This window comes from Pyrenophora tritici-repentis, chromosome 2 (assembly GCF_003171515.1).
Source record: "Pyrenophora tritici-repentis strain M4 chromosome 2, whole genome shotgun sequence".
Lineage (NCBI taxonomy): Eukaryota > Fungi > Ascomycota > Dothideomycetes > Pleosporales > Pleosporaceae > Pyrenophora > Pyrenophora tritici-repentis.
Window position 1 is genome coordinate 68,138 of NC_089391.1, and position 19,553 is coordinate 87,690.

At 50.3% G+C, this 19,553-nt stretch overlaps 10 protein-coding genes across 10 annotated transcripts; 6 read left to right on the plus strand and 4 right to left on the minus strand.

Moving 5' to 3' along the window:
• Positions 1 to 809: 809 nt before the first annotated feature.
• Positions 810 to 1,340, plus strand: PtrM4_055080 (uncharacterized protein; the record flags this gene model as incomplete). Its single annotated transcript, XM_066105126.1, has 1 exon — positions 810 to 1,340. One exon carries the CDS (start codon positions 810 to 812, stop codon positions 1,338 to 1,340), a length of 531 nt encoding a protein of 176 aa, XP_065963753.1.
• Positions 1,341 to 1,624: 284 nt separating this feature from the next.
• PtrM4_055090 (uncharacterized protein) lies at positions 1,625 to 2,872 on the plus strand (the record flags this gene model as incomplete). The annotated part of the gene is made up of 1 exon (XM_066105127.1): positions 1,625 to 2,872. The coding sequence occupies one exon, from the start codon at positions 1,625 to 1,627 to the stop codon at positions 2,870 to 2,872; it is 1,248 nt and encodes a 415-aa protein (XP_065963754.1).
• A 113-nt stretch (positions 2,873 to 2,985) lies between these two features.
• Positions 2,986 to 4,554, minus strand: PtrM4_055100 (uncharacterized protein; the record flags this gene model as incomplete). The annotated part of the gene is made up of 2 exons (XM_001942019.1): positions 2,986 to 3,326; positions 3,384 to 4,554. 2 exons carry the CDS (start codon positions 4,552 to 4,554, stop codon positions 2,986 to 2,988), a joined length of 1,512 nt encoding a protein of 503 aa, XP_001942054.1.
• Positions 4,555 to 4,788: 234 nt separating this feature from the next.
• Positions 4,789 to 5,157, minus strand: PtrM4_055110 (uncharacterized protein; the record flags this gene model as incomplete). The annotated part of the gene is made up of 3 exons (XM_066105128.1): positions 4,789 to 4,980; positions 5,009 to 5,040; positions 5,097 to 5,157. The coding sequence occupies 3 exons, from the start codon at positions 5,155 to 5,157 to the stop codon at positions 4,789 to 4,791; spliced, it is 285 nt and encodes a 94-aa protein (XP_065963755.1).
• A 988-nt stretch (positions 5,158 to 6,145) lies between these two features.
• On the plus strand, positions 6,146 to 6,886 carry PtrM4_055120 (uncharacterized protein; the record flags this gene model as incomplete). The annotated part of the gene is made up of 1 exon (XM_066105129.1): positions 6,146 to 6,886. The coding sequence occupies one exon, from the start codon at positions 6,146 to 6,148 to the stop codon at positions 6,884 to 6,886; it is 741 nt and encodes a 246-aa protein (XP_065963756.1).
• Positions 6,887 to 6,997: 111 nt separating this feature from the next.
• Positions 6,998 to 7,837, plus strand: PtrM4_055130 (uncharacterized protein; the record flags this gene model as incomplete). The annotated part of the gene is made up of 1 exon (XM_066105130.1): positions 6,998 to 7,837. The coding sequence occupies one exon, from the start codon at positions 6,998 to 7,000 to the stop codon at positions 7,835 to 7,837; it is 840 nt and encodes a 279-aa protein (XP_065963757.1).
• Positions 7,838 to 8,555: 718 nt separating this feature from the next.
• On the minus strand, positions 8,556 to 9,509 carry PtrM4_055140 (Transformer domain containing protein; the record flags this gene model as incomplete). Its single annotated transcript, XM_066105131.1, has 4 exons — positions 8,556 to 8,796; positions 8,879 to 8,904; positions 8,959 to 8,997; positions 9,228 to 9,509. The coding sequence occupies 4 exons, from the start codon at positions 9,507 to 9,509 to the stop codon at positions 8,556 to 8,558; spliced, it is 588 nt and encodes a 195-aa protein (XP_065963758.1).
• A 1,055-nt stretch (positions 9,510 to 10,564) lies between these two features.
• On the plus strand, positions 10,565 to 11,786 carry PtrM4_055150 (uncharacterized protein; the record flags this gene model as incomplete). Its single annotated transcript, XM_066105132.1, has 2 exons — positions 10,565 to 10,774; positions 10,836 to 11,786. The coding sequence occupies 2 exons, from the start codon at positions 10,565 to 10,567 to the stop codon at positions 11,784 to 11,786; spliced, it is 1,161 nt and encodes a 386-aa protein (XP_065963759.1).
• An 808-nt stretch (positions 11,787 to 12,594) lies between these two features.
• PtrM4_055160 (Methyltransf-18 multi-domain protein) lies at positions 12,595 to 13,590 on the minus strand (the record flags this gene model as incomplete). The annotated part of the gene is made up of 1 exon (XM_001942144.2): positions 12,595 to 13,590. The coding sequence occupies one exon, from the start codon at positions 13,588 to 13,590 to the stop codon at positions 12,595 to 12,597; it is 996 nt and encodes a 331-aa protein (XP_001942179.2).
• Positions 13,591 to 14,504: 914 nt separating this feature from the next.
• Positions 14,505 to 15,525, plus strand: PtrM4_055170 (Ifi-6-16 multi-domain protein; the record flags this gene model as incomplete). Its single annotated transcript, XM_066105133.1, has 2 exons — positions 14,505 to 15,093; positions 15,146 to 15,525. The coding sequence occupies 2 exons, from the start codon at positions 14,505 to 14,507 to the stop codon at positions 15,523 to 15,525; spliced, it is 969 nt and encodes a 322-aa protein (XP_065963760.1).
• Positions 15,526 to 19,553: the final 4,028 nt, after the last annotated feature.

Below are 19,553 nucleotides of genomic sequence, written 5' to 3' on the forward strand. Positions count from 1 at the left end.
GACTAGCTCCTTCTGCTTAGGGGCTAGCCTCTTCTAGGCTTCACCCCGCACCTATATAGCTAGTCCTTCGCTGTTCTTAATACAACAACGATTTCGCTCACTCAGTTCCCTAATAATCCCTTACACACAACGCTAGTTGCCTAGCTACCTATACAGACATTTTTCTTTAGTGTTTAGTATCGCCCACGATGGCCAAACGCTCTCGAGTTCCCACCAATACTGCTGCCGCCGCCGCCGCCGCCAAACGGGCGCGCCTATCAAGGCCCTCTTTCCTATCTCAGCGATCGCTGTCGCCCCAGGAAACCCTTGGCGCCGCCGTAAGCCAGGCCACAACGTTTGAGTCGCAATTTTTCGAGTCGCAAACAGAGGAGGAGGGTGCGGCTGAGGGCAGCCAGGCTGGTACAGCAGCAACAACAGAGGCTAGCGTTGATACAGAGCCTGATAATGGCGATAACTTTGACGGCATTAACTGGGATCGCCTCCCTCGGTTCATGAAGCCTCTTACAACTGGGCGGCGCGTCAAGAGTTGGATCTTTCAACATGGATATCGCGTTGTTGAGCTCTACGATCAGAATCGAGTGTGGTTTGTTTGCAAATACTGCCACATCCACAAGGTCATTGACACTGGCGGCAGTGGAGTTTTTGACGTATCAAAGGCCACCTCCTCAGCTGCAGCTCATCTTGGCCTTCAGAAACGAGGCCATGGCTTTACAAAAGACGGCCTGAAGCCTCGAAGAACAGGGCAGCAACTCTCTCTACGACAGACGCTGGAGACTGGTGTTGCAGTCTCTCAAGAGGCTGCCAACGCGATGGGCAACTTCAACATCCAGCAGTTTCGTGAAGTTGCAGTGTTCTGCCTTCTTGATAACAACTTGCCAATGGAGCTACTTGCAAGGCCGTCCTTTCGCGAGATGATTAGCCTTGCAAACCCAGAGGCAGAGGCAGCTTTGTGGGTAAGTCCTCGCAGTGTAGCTACCTACGCAATGCGCCTCTTCCAATATATGCAGCCACAGATTGTCTGCGCTCTGTCAGAAGCTGCAAGCAAGATCCACATAAGCTTTGATGGTTGGACGACAAAGGGTGGCAAGCGTGGATTCTTTGGAGTCGTTGCACACTTTGCTAACGCCTCTGGAGTGATACAAGATCTCCCCATCGCCCTCCCACATCTCGCAGGCTCTCATACTGGTGATGCTATCGCTGATACAATTAAAAAGACGCTCCAAGAATACAGTATTGGGAGTGATAAACTCGGCTACTTCGTCCTCGACAATGCTGCAAACAACGATACTGCAGTCTCCTCGCTCGCCCACGCGTACGCACAGTCCGCAACAATCAATTAAGTGGGTCCTAGAAGGTTCAGATTGGATTGATTGATTACCGCTTTAAGCCTAGTAGTTACCTATAGGAGTTTAAGCCCTACCTAGATAGGTAAGTGGGTCTAGGAGAGTGACCGGATTGAATTGATTGTTGCGGAGTCTACGCGTACGACTTCAACGCTGCTCACCGACGCCTCCGCTGCGGCCCTCACACGCTTAACCTTATTGGCCAGGCAATTATCTTTGGCAGCAATCAAGAGGCGTACAACAACAACAACGACGAGCAGCTCCAAACAGAGGAGGTGTACATGCAGGAGTGGCGTCAAGAAGGGCCCTTAGGTGTACTTATCGACGTTATCAACCATATAAAAACGCCTCAACAACACGAAATTTTCCGAAGCTTCCAAACCGCCGCCAACGCCGAGTTGCCAGCTAGAGAGCGCCTCCACGTACTTGAGCCTGTGAAGCCTGTTGTTACACGCTGGAACTCTTACTACGCTGCCTTCAAACGCGCAACTCAACTCCAGGCAGCATACAACTCTTACGCTGAGCACTACATTAACGCACTCTCCCTTGAAGATCGCCGCGCTTGTCAACGTGGCAATAAACTCCCTGAAGCACCTAGTTGGATGAGATCAACAGGACTTACAGCTGCTGATTGGGCGGTGATAACAGAGTATCAGGACTGCCTAGAGCCGCTTAAGCTTGCTACGGAGAAGCTTGAGGGTCGCGGAAAGGCAGGCAAATACGGCGCTATATATGAGACTATTCCTGTATTTGAATACGTACTTGGCGCGCTCGAAGCCCGTACGCGCTCGTACGAGCAAGTTGACTTCAACCCACCTGATGCGCCTGAAGATCACCTCTTTGTTAACCTCCGCGCCGCCTGGAGTAAGGCCAACGATTACTACAACAAGCTCGATCGATCGCCAGCATACTACGCTGCTACCTGCCTCCATCCATACTACAAATACTACTGCGAGAACAGCTGGGTGGATAAGCCAGAATGGCTAACATCAGCCAACGCTGGCTTCCTGCAGCTCTGGCAGTCGTATAAGCCTCAACGTACACGTCCTCCATCTCAAACAACTGCAAAACCAAGGCATGGAGGAATAGATGATGTGATTGGCGCCCTCGTACGGCGCAACAAGGCTCAGGTAGAGGCTGCCCACGACGATGAGTACGAGCGCTGGAGAACTCAAGAGCCAGAGTGGACAAGCGAACAGTATCTTAGCGATGGCCACCCAGTCAAGTACTGGATTCAATTACGCTCAAAATACCCGTGTTTAAGCCAGTTTGCGATTGATATACTCACGATACCAGCATCTAGTTGCGACTGCGAGAGGCTCTTTAGCGAGCTTGGCGATTTACTTGAGCCGCGCCGGCGAGCTCTTGGCAGCGAGTTACTTGCTGCCCTTCAGCTTGTACGTTCGTGGAGACGAGCTGGCTTTGACGGCTTGTACAACAACGGTGATGATGAAGACAAGTGGAGTGACGTCAAAGATGAGGAGATTGTACAACAGTACGATATAGAAGGCTGGAGTACAACACCATAACCCCCTGTATACTACTTCTTAGCATCAATCAGCCAATCAACCAATCAATCGCAATCAATCTGCTCAAAAACCCTAACAATCAATCCGCAATCAATCAGCAGCGTCGCCGCAAGCTAATCAAACCAATCGACAACCTTAAGATTGATTGATTTGATTGTTGCGGAGTCTGCTTTCTCCACATCAACGAGCCAGTGGCCATCTCTATACTGGAGTAGACAGATCACGTTCGATGCATTCTTTTGATATAGACAGTCTCTGCCTGAGTCAAAGTTGATGCCGAGAGATCGGCTCCGCGATAGGCCAACGACGCTCGTGAAGAAGCCAGGGATGTACGCCACCCATGTAAGCTTCATCCGTCCTTCTCCTATCGGAGTCTTGACCTGGATAGTCGTTTCTCCCCATTCTTCGACTTGAGTGAGGGCTCCTCCAGCGTATACACAGTCTGAAGGCTCCCCTTTCTTTGTCAAGATCTAGTCAGCTCCTTTCGTATTCGTGACGTGGCAGTTCGAACCTGGATCAAGTATCCATCTCGTGAGCAGCGGTGGAGCTAATAGTCCTGTAGCTGCTGCAGTCTGCAGCACCGCATTAACGTGTGGCTTATCGCGCGCTGGCTGTCCATCGTCCATACTGATCATGGACGAGCTCTGGACCTCAGCCTGCGGCTTCGTCTTCTTCTTAAGCCCCCGCTCTGCTGCTCTTAGTGCATTGGCTATCGAATTCGACGTAGGACTGTCTCTAAGCTCTGTGAACTTATCCTGAATTGCCTTGTCTGGCTTCCAGCCCTTTGTCCGAACTGACTGGTTAACGTACGGGCAGTTGTCGAATTTGTGGTTTTCTCCATCAAGACACTTCGGTATCCATGGTCCTGAGCGTGTACGAGTTCCTCGGCTGTTGCTACTGCTTGTCACCTCGAGCGTAGCAAAGGTTCCAAGTCCTGACGCGATTGGACGTGTACGTCGGTAGTACGATCTGAACTCCGCGATCAAATCCGCGATCAGCGGAAATTCTTCATCCTTCTGTTCCTTCTTAATAAGGTCTTGCAGCTGAGTAGCTGCCCAGCTATCGTCTAGGCCTCTAATTGACAGGATAAACTCTTCCTGCGCTCTGTTGCCAGTCGTCTCTGGAATCTTAGCCTCCGTGAGGAGTCGGGTGATCGTCACCCACTCGTCGAACCATGTGTCTAAGTTTGCCGTCTTTGGTCTCGTGCAGACTGCTGTGTACCGAGCTCTGAGTTGGTGGTTCCTCTGTCCAATCGATGGACAGAGGTGCTTCTTTAGTGTTCTCAGCTGGCTATAGGCGTCTGCGCAATCGAGGATTAGGTCTAGGTGTTTGACGTCAATTGTCTGCACGATCTCTAGGCTTAGGGTTCGGAGAGCCTTCTCCTTCGTGAGCCACCTGGCCTCGTCGCGATCGAATCGTCTAGCCCATGAGTTGTACGTAGCGAGCTCTGTCGCTGTTAAGTCTGGGATGTCGATCTGCTCGTCTGTAAGAGGATTTCGAAATCTCCTCACTTCGAGCTCTTTGGGTCTTTCGTCTTCCAGCATCTTCAGCCTCTCTGGCGAAAGATCTAGGTTAACGTACTCCCACAGACTATTTCGGTCTGCGGATATCTTCCTCGTGAGCAACCATTTCGACCAATCGTCTGGCTTTCGGAGGGTAACTGACGCTCTCGCCACCTGCATTTCGTGCTCTTGAGTCGCGCGGGAGTCGGGGTCGTACGCTCGCTAAAAGCCGCATGACTGCCAATCTGCTGGTTACGTAGTTAGGTTAATGCGTCGCACATCAAGGGCCGCGGATAATCTACGCCGGCTGCTTCTCTGAACACCCGGCGGGTTATATAAGTGACAGGATTTGGGCGTAAAGAAATACCATAAGTATTGTCTATCTATGCTTGGTTGCTACGCCACAAGCCGTCCTTAATACGCCTTATCCTCGTCTGTCTGGTCGTCCTCATCCAGCTCGACAGTGTAGACGTCCTGGTACTTGGATGGCTTCACTACCTGTATTGCGATTTTGTCCGTCCAGAGCGCAAACATGGTCTCAACGTCAAGTTTGTGCAGCTGCAGGCCTGCGAGGAAGAACACGAAGTCGCCCGGGCCAACATATAGCTGGTGGCTTGTCTTTAAGAACCCCGACGCCAAGGACGAGGATCATCGAGTAGTAGTGTCCTGTCCTATGTTAGCATTTGCGCCTGAGCTCATAACTAGGTGGGATAATGCCGCACCATCGTCGCCTCCGCCATGATAGTAGCTGGTGCCCTCGCTAGCCGATATGAACACGGCCATCATGCTCCCGATGCCGCCTATGCGAAAGAATGATTTGCGGGCGCGGCGAGGGGCCTTAGCAAACCAGGCCTTGTGAGCCTTGGCGGCGGCAGCGGCGTAGCTCTATCAGCGCCTGTACCTGTTCGAGTAGGCCCTTGGCCCTGTCCGGAGATATACAGTCGGTGAAGCGGATGGCGGCGTATCTGGAAATCTCGCGAAGTTTAGGTTTGGAATCGCAGCATGCGCGATGGTACTGTTGCGAGGACTTGACCAGGTGAATGCGCGGCTCACCGAGCATCTCAAACTGCAAGCTCCCACGAATCCGTCGCTATGCGACTCTCTGTTGCTCCTTCGCCTCTTGTCGCCGGGCTCTTAGGCCTGCCTCTTCTCAAGTCGCTTTGAGGACGGCTGAGGGCGGCAAAATGCGTGCGGCGAACAGTGGGCGTAGGGACACTGGAGTCGTGGAGCGGACGTAGTGGTAAGAGCGCTCGAAGATGAACCGCGGAAGCTCAGCAGCCTGGGACTCACCCTCGTTGAGAATACTGCTGGTGGATCGGGCGAGCCGCACCCTTTATCGCGAAGTGGGAGCAGAGATAGAAGTCAAACTCATATGGATGAGTGCAGCCAGACTCCACAAGAGTACTGGGCAGGGGGTTGCCGTTGCGATTGCCCTTGCCGACTTCAGGGAAGAAGCGGATGTGGTGGCGCTTGCCGGTAATGACAACGGTGAATTTAAGGAGCTCTTTGCAACCCAGCTTCTTGAAGCACCCCTTAAGTTGTTGACTTCCTCCTCAAGCGCAGCGGCGTGCCGTCCGTCCCCGATGTGGCCATGGGTGCGAAGGGGAGGCGGAGAGGATGTGGGGAGCGCGTTGATGCGGGCGATGGGTCGGGCCGCTGCTGAGTTGGCCTAACGTGTCCGTGCACCTCGTGCACGGATTCATCTCGTGCACGCTGAACACCAAACGCGCGTCTCAGCGTCATAACTTCAACGCGCTATAACTCAACAACCATGGCTCCAATTGATGATGCGATTGCAGATTTAGAGTCGCAAGAACCCGGAGAAAAACTTGTATTAGCAGAGTTTGCGAGGAAATGGGGTGTCAGCCGCGCAACTCTATCGCGGAGGTGGAGGCGCGTGACAGGGCCTAGGAGTAATGGATACGCTCAGCAGCAAGCTATCAGCCCACAACAAGAGCTAGAGCTTGTGAGATATATCGAAACGCTCACAGAGAGAGGCCTTCCTCCCACAAGAGAGATGATCAGGAATTTCTCATCAGAAGTAGCCCATCAGCAGCTCAGCGAGAGCTGGGTTACTCGCTTCATCAACAGACACGAGATCCATCTCATCTCAAAGTGGACCAGCGCCATGGATCGTACGCGCCACCTGGCTGATTCTGAGTCAAAGTATAGACTCTACTTCGAGCTGCTGCATCGAAAGATCACCGAATACCACCTTGAGGCTCGAGATATATACAATATGGATGAGAAGGGCTTCTTGATTGGCTTGATAGGCAGAAGCAAGAGAATATTCAGCAGGCGTCAATGGGAGAAGAAGGAGGTTCGAGCATCTCTCCAGGATGGATCACGCGAGTTTCTGACAGTCCTGGCCTGCTGCTGCGCCGATGGGAGCTCGCTGCCCCCAAGCCTCATCTACGCATCTGCGAAAGGAGCTATACGATCAAGTTGGGTAGAGGATATCAAGGCAGGAGAACATGATATCTTTGTCTCATCATCTCCAACAGGCTGGTGAAACAATAACATTGGTCTAGCTTGGCTTGAGCAGGTGTTTGATCGCTGTACAAAGCAGCGATCAGGGAGATGGAGATTACTCATCCTTGATGGCCATGGATCTCATGTCACGATGGAGTTTATCAAGTACTGCGATCGCCATAGGATTCTCCTCATGATTCTTCCTCCCCATTCGACTCACACGCTCCAGCCGCTCGATGTAGTGCTATTTAAGCCACTCTCTCAAGCCTACTCCAACGAGCTCACCAATCATCTCCATAAGGCTCAAGGCCTCGTCCCAATCAAGAAAGGAGAATTCTTCCCACTCTTCTGGAGCGCATGGATATCCTCCTTCACAGAGAACCTTATATTGAAGGCCTTCGAAGCTACTGGGATCTGGCCGATAGATGCTAACGTTATCCTTCGTAGATTTACCAGCACGCCAGAAGCTGAGAGAAGCTCATCGTCAGGGCTCTCTGATCATGACTGGAGAAAGCTCGATCGGTTAGTACGAGCTGCTATCAATGATAGCCATCAGTATGAGGCAAGAAAGCTGCGCTCGAGCGTTCACCATCTCTCTGTGCAGTATGAGCTTTTACAGCATGAGAACGAGGGCTTAAAGGAGGCTCTTCAACATAAAAAGAAGCATAAGAAGAAGGGCAAAGCTCTTAACCTTCAACAGCGCCAGGAGTATCACGGTGGCGCAGTCCACTGGTCTCCTCGCAAGCTGCGTGAGGCTCGAGCTAGAGAAGCAGTACGGGAGCGAGATGAGATGGAGGAGAAACTCCAAAAAGCACGGGCCAAGAAGCAGCGCGAGGAGGCTCGACTGCAGCGTCAAGTTGAGCTCGAGGAGAGGCGTGTGGAGAGGCAGACACTCAAGGAGATGAGGGAGCTTGAGCGAGCTGAGAAAGCAGCTGAACGCGCGCGCAAAGTTGAAGCTCAACACCAGAAAAAATCTATCCAACAAGCTTAACAACGCAAGCGTAAAGCCTCACAAGTACTCTCACCAAGTAACAAGCGTCAAAAACGCGCTAGCGCTGCTCACGCTGGTGTTCAAGCTGGAGATGAGCTATCTGCTATTCCAGCCAAAGTCACATCACGTGGTCGCAACGTCAACCTCCCACAAAAATATAGATAGTACAAGTTGATCGCAAGCATCTGATTACTGCTATACTACGTTTTTATTAATATTGAGCTATTATGTGGCGTTGTACAGCCTCATTTTTGAGATCGCTAAGATAGTGTTCGGCGTGCACGAGATGAATCCGTGCACGAGGTGCACGGACACGTTAGTTAACACTAATGACCCCAACAGCCAATATCAGGGAGATCACCACGGGAAACGTTAAACGACCACCCCATAAGACCCGAACGGGGATAGTGCCGGCGATCCGTCGCACCATCGTATTTGTATGGGAGCTACACCAAAACTGGATGTATTCGTAATTCTTGGCCACTGTATCGTATCTTTGTAAATATACGCTGTTTTGGGTTGTTTTGCGGGCCCAGGCATGGCAAAATGGGTTGTTTTGGCTACTCAAAGCATCGATTTCTGGGCCCTTTTGGCCATTTTTTAGATATTTCAACGGCTGTTACTATCGAACATTGTGCTGCCGAACACCCAGCCACATTGACGCGCCGGGATCGGATACCTAAAGCTAACATCTAGCTCTATTAATTGCGTCGGTATCCTAACATGAGGCTGCTGATAGTTTGTTGCCGGCGACGGCGGCGGCAATCGCTGAGGTTGAGCCTGATAGCTCAGTCCCGTTGGCGCTGTTGATGGCCACGCCGGCGCTGGAACCCGTGTATAACCGCCAATATACGACCCATTGTATTGCTCGTAAGTCTGGTAATCGATTGACGGAGCGGGGTGAGGCTGGCGATAGCTGTGAAAACTCTGCGACAGCGGTTGACGGCTCGATTAGGACGCTGGGATAGTGTCAGCCTGGCACCTCAGTTCATCTGGTACACTGTGAACTGTATCTCACGTGACTCCTCGTCACCTGCTTACTCATCTCGGTTGTGTATATAATCGCTCTATGTAGCTCTCTCAATACAACAACCTTCTTCCTCTCTTCTGCCCTGTCCTACATCCGACAGATAGCTTGCAACGGGCGCTGTTGAAGCCTCCTGGAGCGAAAGTTAGCTGTGAAATCTCTGCAGGAAGCAATACTCATCTCCTCATCTTTACCCCCTCCCCCGCTCGCCATCGCCATCAAAGTTGTATACCTCAGCTATGGCGAGCGGAGGGGGGAGGAGCTTATATCGTACCCACGGGCTAGCTGCTGGCGCGAGGCAGGTAAAGCTGGCGACTGAAGACTAGGTAAAGGCAGCTATTGGCTAGATTGTTGGCCAGGTACAGGCCATTGCTGAGCCGGATACAGCGCCGTGGTTGCTGTCGTCGGCGTCGTGGAGGCTGGCTGTCTAGATTGAAACACGAAGACATTCTCCGCCGGTACTGATGACTCTGTCATCCGTGCAGGCAGCGTCGACGGCGGCGCCGCTGCTCTGTTGTTACTATCGAGACGCTCAAGTAGACTGGGGTCGCGGCGTCCGCCACGCTTGCCAGCGCCTCGCTGATGCCGGCGAGCTCGCTGTCGCCGCTGTGTTGACTCTAAAACCTGCAGCTCTAACGGGGCCATGGGACGCTCAGGTTCAGCAACACGCTCTCGAGTAACCCACCAATGTTGATGGAAATCGGTGACCCGGAGGACGCCAGAGGTGCGCCAAAGCTCGGTGAGTTGATGCCAACAAGGCCTGTTTTGGGAGGTCGAATACCGGCCTTTGCAACGAGTGAACTGGTACGTATTGTCGGCGGTCTGTCTATCAAGTTGGGCGCGAGCGTACTTAAATTATTCAGCTGTCTAGGCCTTCGCGTAGCGGGTTATCTATCACACAACGGCGTCAAAAATTAGACCTTAACAGTCAGAACGCGTCTTGCTGTTAGCTTGCTCATCGGACAACTCAATATAGCTAACATGCTCTTCGTAGAAAGAGTAGAGGCGATAAAATAGACTCCGTATGTCAGCTCAACTGCCGCCGAGCCAGTCCTTCAGCACGCGGTGAGCGCTCTCAGCTCTGCTCGTCGCCATGAGCCCAAAATATAGGTATTCGTCAACCCAATACTTCACCAGCTTCTCCTTGTGGTTATTAAGCCCGTACTACTTTAAGTAAGCGGTTGCCCGGCTCGACTCGCGCTCACAGGTAGCCAGGCGGGTGTGGTAGTCAGCTTCAGTTATCGACTTCATCAGCGACGAGTACGGTCTCATAAACTCAACCGTGGCGTCGTTATCAACCCATTAACACCATCAAGATGGCGGCCAAACTCAACTGTCAGCCCATCTAAGCACCCAAAGCTCCGATTTCAGACCTAACTTGTAACCGCTTGCACCGGTGCTATGGTCGCCATCAGTCCTAGAAGACTTTAGCGCAAGGAAACGTTGTATGCTCTCGCTCTCGCTCTCGCTCTCACTCTCACTCTCACTCTCACTCTCACTCTCACTCTCACTCTCACTCTCACTCTCACTCTCACTCTCACTCTCACTCTCACTCTCACTCTCACTCTCACTCTCACTCTCACACGCATGTTACGGAAGCTCACCTTGCGGAAACACACCTAGACCTGTACAGCAACAACAACCCCAGCGACATCGCAGCCCTCAGTCCCTCTACAGGCAGGCACAAAGACATCACCAACATGGACCCCGGCGACCAGAGCCCTTATCGCAACTCCGAGGGTGCCGGCCGCAACGACCCCCTCCTAGGGCGTACGACTAGTGGCGCGATCGAAGCGCACGACGATGACATGGTCATGGTAGGCGCGGACGGGCTGCAGCTGTTCGAGACAGAAACGGGCATGGAAGCGGCGGATCCTGCAACCGCAAGAACAACTGCCATGGCTGAAACTGTGCCTGCCAATCACCTCCAACCATTGCGAAACGCTGTCTATATATCTAAACCTTGATGAGCCCGAGGCTGAAGTGTACTTGTTCAAAGAGATCTTTATACCAGGATACCGTACCCGGGCCCATCTGCAGACTCTTGAGCAACTGGTCGCCGAAGTCCTTGCTTTCCATGCAGCATGTGGATATGTCTTGACAGCGACATCCACGAAGGCAGATATGCGGGCAGTAATTATGGGTCAAAACAAGATAGTTGAGAGTGCCCGCTTGATAGCTTGGATACACCACAATGTCGTGCACCGGCATCAAGCTCGCATGCTCACAGCATCGACTGATCTCCGCCGCTCGCTGCCTGAGCTGCAAGCCGTAACGACAGCAGCTTGTCAGATTCTGCGCGGTTGCGAGATCCAGCAACATTCCGAGAAGACCAGTTATAACCATAGCCTTCACAGCGATGACCCATCCGACATGATAGAGATTGTTTCTATGACTCGCAAGGGGGGAAACGAGGACGGCGGCGCCGGCACTGTGCAGATGCGCTGGACTGGAGAACCGTCTGCCACAGGCGCTCCGTCTTACAAAGTCTACCCCATCGACAACCAGCTCCACCACGCCCTTCTCGTCGTGAACTTTGGAGATCTTGCCATTGACGTCACTATTGAGAAGACCCTGGAGCAAACCTTCATGCAGCGTCTACCAGATCTACTTGCAACATTATCACCCAGCAGCCGCGTCTCAGCCGTCGTCATACAGTCTCTCTATCAAGCCATTGTCTTGCATCATGAAGCTTCGCAAAAGCACAGCTACCGCGGCTCCGCCCAAGACTATACCAACGAGGTAGCCTGTTATATGTTGAACGAGTGGATTGAGAGGTACCAGCACTATCAAAAGGACGCTGATATGGCTGAGCATGTCGTCTTCTTGGATGCCGTCTTTAAGCTTGCGGCTCAAATTGAAATTAATTTCAGGTACGAAGGACAAATCCATGTACTCGAAGCCCGCGGAAGACGTGGTTGAGGGTGGTGAAGATGGCAAGGGAATGGATTTGTCTGGAGTCTTAAGCCTAGTACTGTCGTCAGCCGGCTCGGGAAGGGGCATCGATCTGACTCCATCCACGCAACGGAACAGCTCTTGTTTGACACGTTGCATCCCCGTGAAATTTTATTATCTGCACATAGTTACAGGAGGATAGTATGCCAAAACCTGTCTATTTGCGAGCTGTTTATAGTCTTCTACGTAGCTGGTAGCCGAATCATTAATAAATGATCCGCTCGATATACTAGTGAATTATTGGAACAAGGTCCCTCTAGTAGTATGACTACTATGGATAACCGAGTGGGAGGAGGGACAAGGCGGGGTGGCTGCAACGTATTGTATTGACTATTGTCTCGAGTGTCACAGTCTGACTCCATTGTTGTGGGTGCTATTGCCACACCAGCATATCATGTGACTCCCAAGCACCTTCTACCCTGGACTGAACTCAGGTATTCTCAACAATAACTAGTTATCTACTTAGAAGCAAGATATTGAGATCAATGAGCAAGAAGCTCAGTCCTCGAGAAGCCAGGCCCAATCGCAAAAGACAAGGAGATCAAGCAGAACGCAAAAGAAAATACGCAAAAAGACAGGAAGATCATTCCTTCCGCAAAATAACAACAACGCCTACCTGCTCATGCTGAGAAGCCTGACCGATCACGTTGCCGGGCAAGACCGCCTCGTCAACCCTCCTCTTGAACGTGGACGCATGTTCCTGCAAAACTTCCACGATAGCACAATCCCGCTGAACTACAGACATTAATGACCAGTTGAAGACTATGCGCGGAATCTAAATAGCGCTCGTGCGACCTCTGCATGCCCAGCCAGACTGGTTCTGCGGCAGCAACTGATGGATGATCTGCATGTGGGACATACCCACTAACGTCGATGCAGGGAGAGAGGAATCAAGGACAGGGAGGCCAAAGCAGTCGCCTTTACCCAAATGATGAGCCTTGTCAACCACAAAGCCAGCTGCATTGGCTGCCTCAGAAGCTTGCTGAGCGGCTATCGACCAAAACCTAGTGGGGGACAGTTGCATAGCGAAGAAGACTTCGTTGAGCGGCCGATCAATGCCTCGAGGAACAGGCACGGTTGGGCCGTCCATGTAGCGCATAACGAGCAACGAGCCTGGTGCTTCTGTATAGGGCAAAGTCCTGAATTGCACAGGGACGGCGGACTCAGCGGGTGAAGGCGCGAAGTTGGCGAAGCGGGCGGACATCAACACAATGAGGCGTCCATCAGGTTTGAGCAGCTTGTGCAAGTTGCGGAGGATGCCAAGACGCTGATCGGGCGGGATGGTATTGAGGAGGTGTAAGGCGAATATGCAGTCGAAGGACGGAGGAGCCTGAGGCACTTGAGCGATGCGGTCGCGCAGCGCATCGTCGGTAACGTTGGCATTCATAAGGTGAACTTGTTGCTGGCTTGTCCCGAGATGATACACCGTGAGACCTGCGTTGCTGAGCTGCCAGGGAATGTCGAGGTCGGGCAGGCCTTGTACGGCATCGACAGCGAGGCAAAATCCATCACCAACAGCCTGCTTGGCAGCCGCGATGAGTCGACCTGAGCCAGCAACCACCTCGAGGACGCTCTGCCCTTGTTGAAGGGAGACTAGCTGAAGTGCACGTTGTACGTCAGGATGATGGGCGGAGCTCATGTAGTCGAATACACCAACCATGGGTTGGTAGGCGTTCGTGATCTCGCTGAGGGTGCCGTAATAGACCGTGATGAAGTTGAGGTCGGTTATGGATAGTAGAATTGAGTGTGGATGAAGTGATTGAAGGCTCATTTGATGATTGCAGTGATGGTGATTGAGGAATTGAGACTAAAATTAGAAGAGAAGGACAAGAGAAGCGAGGCAAGATCAGACACCCATTGTGAGGGCCGCAATCAAGGAAAGGCGGTCGACACGGGTGAAGCGGTCAAACGCTCAATGTCCTCTCACCCAGAGACTAGCAACATACGATTCGCTGCTGCCTGGTGGTTTGGTCGAATCTCCTGACGCAGCTAGTTACCTAAGAACCACAACGCTAGGAGCAGATTTCTAAGCAAAAATCACTTCACCAGCCACTCAGAGCGGAGCAATCTGGTCAAATGAGCCTGAACCTGCTCACTCCAAATGCGCCAACCCCGATCCAAGACTACGATGAAAATTGGTGAAAAGCTAATTAATTAGCTGAAATCTGGACACAGATCGCACTGTACAGATCAATCGAGGGAGAATCAATCCAAAAACAGGCTAGTTGTCTGTGGAAACCAGTCTGAGGGGTGTGTTGTGGAACAGGACGTTTGGGATCACGTGCGTATCGCCGGATCACGTACCAAAGGTCGGGCCAAGTTAAGGGAATGGCCGAAGCAAAGCAATTAAGCTTATTTAAAAGTATACATTCTAATCAAACGATCTTTTGTTGTAATTAATGCAGTAAATCAAAGTGTAACCGTGCGAGGAAGTAATCGGAGTATATTGTCTTGTGTATTCTGTGCTGTTCCTTGTGCTGACCTCTTATAAGGCAGCAGCAGGGACTGTTTTCATGACGTATCTATGATGCAGCTGAGGTAAGAGATGCTGGTTAACGTGACAAAGCAGCACCAGGCGACCGCCACGTGGTACACATGATTCGCTTCTCCTCATAACCGCCACACTATTTGTGAGGAACACTTGACCACTCGACCAACACAGCACCAGAGACCACCACTTTCAAGATGGGTGCCAAAATGACCAAAGAAGACGGGCTAAGTACAGCATCAATCCAGAGGATGTACGCAGCTCGAGCTATCGCGGCAAAGAGGGCATACGAGCACAAATTCAGAATGCCAAGTCCAAAGAGCGACCACCCGGCACCCCCCCAAACAGATGATAAGGACCTAAAGGATAAAGAAGACTCCACTGTCGAAGCAGACGAGAAGGCAATAAGCGATAGCTCTTCTACGTCGCCCAACGCCCCCCCAGAGACCGAACGCCCCACAAGACCCAACACATCTCTGGCAAGCAGAACCGTTGCAGAGGCCATCCGAAACACCGCAGGTACCCCCATCACTATGAAAGTCGCCCTCGCAAGCTACCACCTCGCAAACGCCATCCGTGCCTTCGGTCGAAAAGCCAGTTGCGCATTCGACAGAGCCATCGAAGCTCTGCGCCAGATCGACATCATCGACGTCGCAAAGGCAGCCACCAAATGGATGAAAGAGCATCCTTGGGAGACGGCCGCGATTCTCGTTCCGCTCATCCTCCTCGCCTGCACTCCGGCATTCCTGAGCATCGCTGGTTTCACGGCTGGTGGTATTGCTGCTGGTCTGTAGATACAATCAAAAGATAGGGGCTTTAAGTGCTAATGAGTGAGCAGGAAGCATTGCAGCAGGCGTCCATGCAGGCATCGGAAGTGTTGCAGCCGGTTCGACATTCGCAATCCTCACGAGCGCTGCGATGGGCGGGTATGGTGTGCCGATCGTATTTGGTGGCGTCTGGGCTATAAGCACTGCGGTCATGGGCGGAATCGCGGTTTGGAAGAGATGGCGAGGTGGAGGTAGCGGTGGCGGTAGCGGTGGCAGACTTCTCATCGGGGGACACAACGGCGGTGGCGGAGGTGGTGGTGGCAGCGATTCTGACGATGACTCGATCCCAGTCAAGAACGGCAACCCGAGTGGAGGTGGTGGTGACTGCGGCGAGACTGCTGCTGTTTACAAGCACGCAGCAGTCAAAAAGGAACTGATCAAACAAGACTGAGAGGGGTTCCATGAGACCAGTATGTAAACGACTTGGGCTACGGAAGAAAAATGTGAGCAAAGCTCGTAAGCGGAACACCCTAACTCGTCACCTCCTCTATGTAGAGAATATGTATCTCTGCAAGCCCTACGAGCGTACATATTATTATTATTATTATTATTCCATTTAAGTCCTTTTTCAGTCAGAGACTATGTAGGACTGGGCCGGAGGCCGTTCTATCTGGTTTTGTTTATCGTACATTTTGGGTGTTTGTTTGGCTATGGCAGTTTAGGCTTGCTTCTAGCTAGACTCGATGTCTAGCTGGTGCCTGGTGCTAAAGAGCAGTTTGGTGAATAGAAAGAGATGTATCAGCGGGCTCTTATGGCAAAGGAGAAGGCAGTGTTTTTAGTTTTATACAGTGTCTCTCTGTGTGTCGTCTGTTAGCTGTCCTTGGTACCATTTTCTTGTTCCTATTCTAGTGCTAGTAATAAAAGCTAAAGTGGCTTCTATACCGGCGCTAGTATGGAGAAGTAGTGGTAGAGTAGCTGGTTGGTGATTGATTGCTTGTATGAGAGTTTTTCTTTCTGTTTTGTATAGAGAGCATTGTAAAAGTAGGTGCTCTGGTGTTTGGGTGTGCGAGCAGCTGCAGAGATCAGATTCTATTTTCTTGAGTCTCTTTAAATAGGACCTAAAGTATCCGTGTCCTATTTTAAGAGCATAGAAGGCGCTAGAGATTTCTCGATTGGTGCTGCGTGGTATTTGGATTGTTTTTCGGATTTGGAGTGGGAATTTTGCTGAGTAGGTCTTTTTGTTTAGAGTGGTTGCTCTTGTTTTGTATTTTTGGTACTCTTGGCGTTGTTCGGTTTGTTCGATCTTTTTGATAACAGTGCCTAGGTAGGCAATGCTTTTTGTTGATGATTGTGGGACTTCTTTAGCAGCCTCTTTTGCAAGATAGTCTGCTCTTTCATTCCCTACTATGTCTGTGTGTCCGGGTGCCCACAGTAAGTGGATAGTAGCCTGTTTTTGTCGGATTGTTTTTGCTGCTTTTAGGCATCGTAGTTGCCATTGTTGCCCTGGGTTATCTGATAGGTTTTTAAGCCTATAGATTGCTGCCTGATTGTCTGCGTAGATCTCGAATTCCTGGTCTCTTGTAGCTGTCTTTGCTGCGTATTCAAAAGCTAGAGTAATGCCTTCTAGTTCACCGTTGTAAACTAGTTGGTATTCCCCTATATTGGTCTTTTCTGAGTAGATCTCTTGCTGGGTTGAGTTGTAGGCTACGATGCCAACACCTATACCATTTCCATCTTTTATTTGTGAGGCGTCTGAGTAGATTGTAGTGCAGTTATCTAGCCTAGTTTTGATGTAGGCCTTATGCTCAATTGCTTCCTCTTCCTTGCGTTTTTGTGAGATTGTTATTTTGTAGTTAGGCGTATCCCATGGTCTAAACCGGTATGGGATAGTCTGTTCTGTATCTCTTTTGTTATTTTTAGGAATTGATTCGATAATAGCTTGTAGCTGTCGGTGTTGGTCTGGCTTTTTTGTTTGTTGGGGGTTTGTTAATTGTATCCGGGTTATTGCATTAGCAATTGGGTGGGTACTAGCGAGCAGGTTTGCTCTTCTTGCGTAGTTCCGGATAGTTGTGTTGAGTCTAATTGCTGGTGGCGGTAGGCTAGCTTCTATGCTTGTTGGAACGGCTGGTGCGGTTCTAAACACTCCTAGAATCTTCCGGCATGCTAGGTTGTGTAGTGATTGTAGTATTGATGTAGCGTATAATTGGTTTTGCCAGTAGATTTGCGCTCCGTAGTCTGACACGCTGGTTACACATGCTAGATATAGTTGCCGGATAGCGTGTGTTGATAGGCCGAGTTCAATGTTTGCTAGTCTTCCTAGTCTGTAGAAAGCTTGTCTAGCTTGGCTTGCACGTATAGACACATGTGATTTGAATGATAGACGGTTGTCTAGATAGATACCTAGCCACTTTACAGTGTCTTTGTGTTCTACCCGGTCGTTGTTTGGGAGTATAAGGGCTCTTTCTATCCTCTCCTTCTTAGCGGTGAAGTGGATTAGCTCTGTTTTAGATGTGTCGAAGATAATGTCTAGCTGCTCTCCCTTAGCAAAGAGTGTAGCTATCTCTTTTTGCAGTGTTCTTGTATTTTTCTTTAGAGAGGTTAATAAGGTAGTAAGAGATAGGTCGTCGATATACGATAGTTGAAAGCTTTGTAAGGCTGGGAATAGGTCTCGGATATAGATAAGGAAGAAGATTGGTGATACTGGGCTGCCTTGTGGGATGCCTGCTATAATCTTGCTAAATTCTTCAATCTTATTATCGAATGACAGTCTTAGGGTCCTGTTAGAGAGAAAGGATTTCGCCCAGCAAATTAAGCTAATTGGGAGTCCAAGTTTCTTAAGTCGGTCTAGAAATCGGTTGTGTATGACGTGGTCAAAAGCTCCTTTGACGTCCACGAACACTGTGGAGGTAATTTGGCCTTGCTGTTTTTTGTGTTGGATCTGGTCTACTAGGAGGAGAGCGGCGTCTATTGCAGATTTCTTGTTTCTACCTCCAATTTGTGAGGGGTGTAGGAGGTTTGTAGTTTCTGCTAGACTAGCAAGTCTTTTGGCGACAATTCTCTCTAGTACCTTCCCTAGGCTGTTTAAGAGAGTAATTACTCTATAAGCTTTCGGGATGGAGTAATCTAGTTTAGATGGTTTTTTGAGAATTGCTCCTGTAGCTGCTTTCCAGCACCGAGGGTGGTATCCGTAATTAAACAAGATTGAGTAGGCGATGAAGAGGATCTCTGGGTTGAACTTAAATGCAGCGGTTATAATATCTTGAGTAATAGCGTCAGGTCCTGGTGTACTACTTTTAACTTTACTAGAACAGGCTTGTTCTAGTTCAGAAATTGATAGTTGCGGCCAGTCCCAAATGCTCTCTTGATAGTTTAGAAAGCTTGGTAGTTCTGCTGTTGGAGGAGGAGGGAAAAGTGCTTTTCTAAAGGCCTTGCACTTTCCTTTGAATGTTTTCTCTAGTATCTCTCCTTGGATAGGTGGAATCTTTTCGACCTTTTGATCCTTTGTGTATGCCATAGCTTTGTAGATAGACTGTGGGGTTTCTTGTTCTAGAAAGCTATTCCAATGTCTCTTCTTGGCATCCTTGATTGCTCTTGCGTAGGTGTTCCGCGCTATTAAGAAGTCTTTCTTGAATAGATATGCCTCTTGGATGGACAACTGTTGCAATTGTTGTGTGTAGACTCTTTGGCAGTGAGTAAGCTCTCTTCTTAGCTTAGTAAGCTCCTGGTTCCACCAGGGTTTTGGTTTAGGACCTAGTTTGACTTTTGGGATTGCTTTGTCAGCTGCTAGTTGGATGACTTGCGTAATTGCTTCCCCTATCTCCTCTAGTTTGCTTTGAAGCACCTGGTCCTCTTCTAGAATTAGATTCTTGCAATCTTGTTTCCTAGGGTCGTTTATCTCGCTTATGTGCTGTAGGGTGATGTTGTTTTGAATAGCCTCGTTTAGGGTTTTTTGAAATAGTAGCCAATCTGCCTTTTTTGTATCAAACTTGCGTTGGTTTGTTGGATTGTCTACTTGGTCGGTGTCTGATCGAATTGAGAAGAGTAGGCCGTAGTGGTCAGATCCAGTCTCTGTAGTGACTTGCCAGTCAATAGCTTTGTCAGCTAGGTCTGGGGTAACTAGGGATAGGTCTAAAACTGATTCTCTTGATAGGTGTGGCCTAAAGAAAGTGCCCGTTCCTGGTGTGTTTAGAAGGCTAAGGTTTTGGCTTTCTATCCATTCTACAAATGGGGGTGCTCCTGGGCTCGTCGATGTGCATAGTGGGTCCCACCACGGGTGGTGCTCATTTGCGTCTAGGAGTAGAATAGATGACTCTGGTAGTCTTGTGTTTGTGTTTAGAAGAACTCTTGGGATAGTCTTTATATCTCCTATACCTCTCTCGTTGTATAGGTTGAAGATATTAAACTTATGGTTTCCTTTCTGTACTACTAGTGCTATAGCGTCTGGATCTGATGTGAAACCTTCTAGTAGGTAGGTTTCTG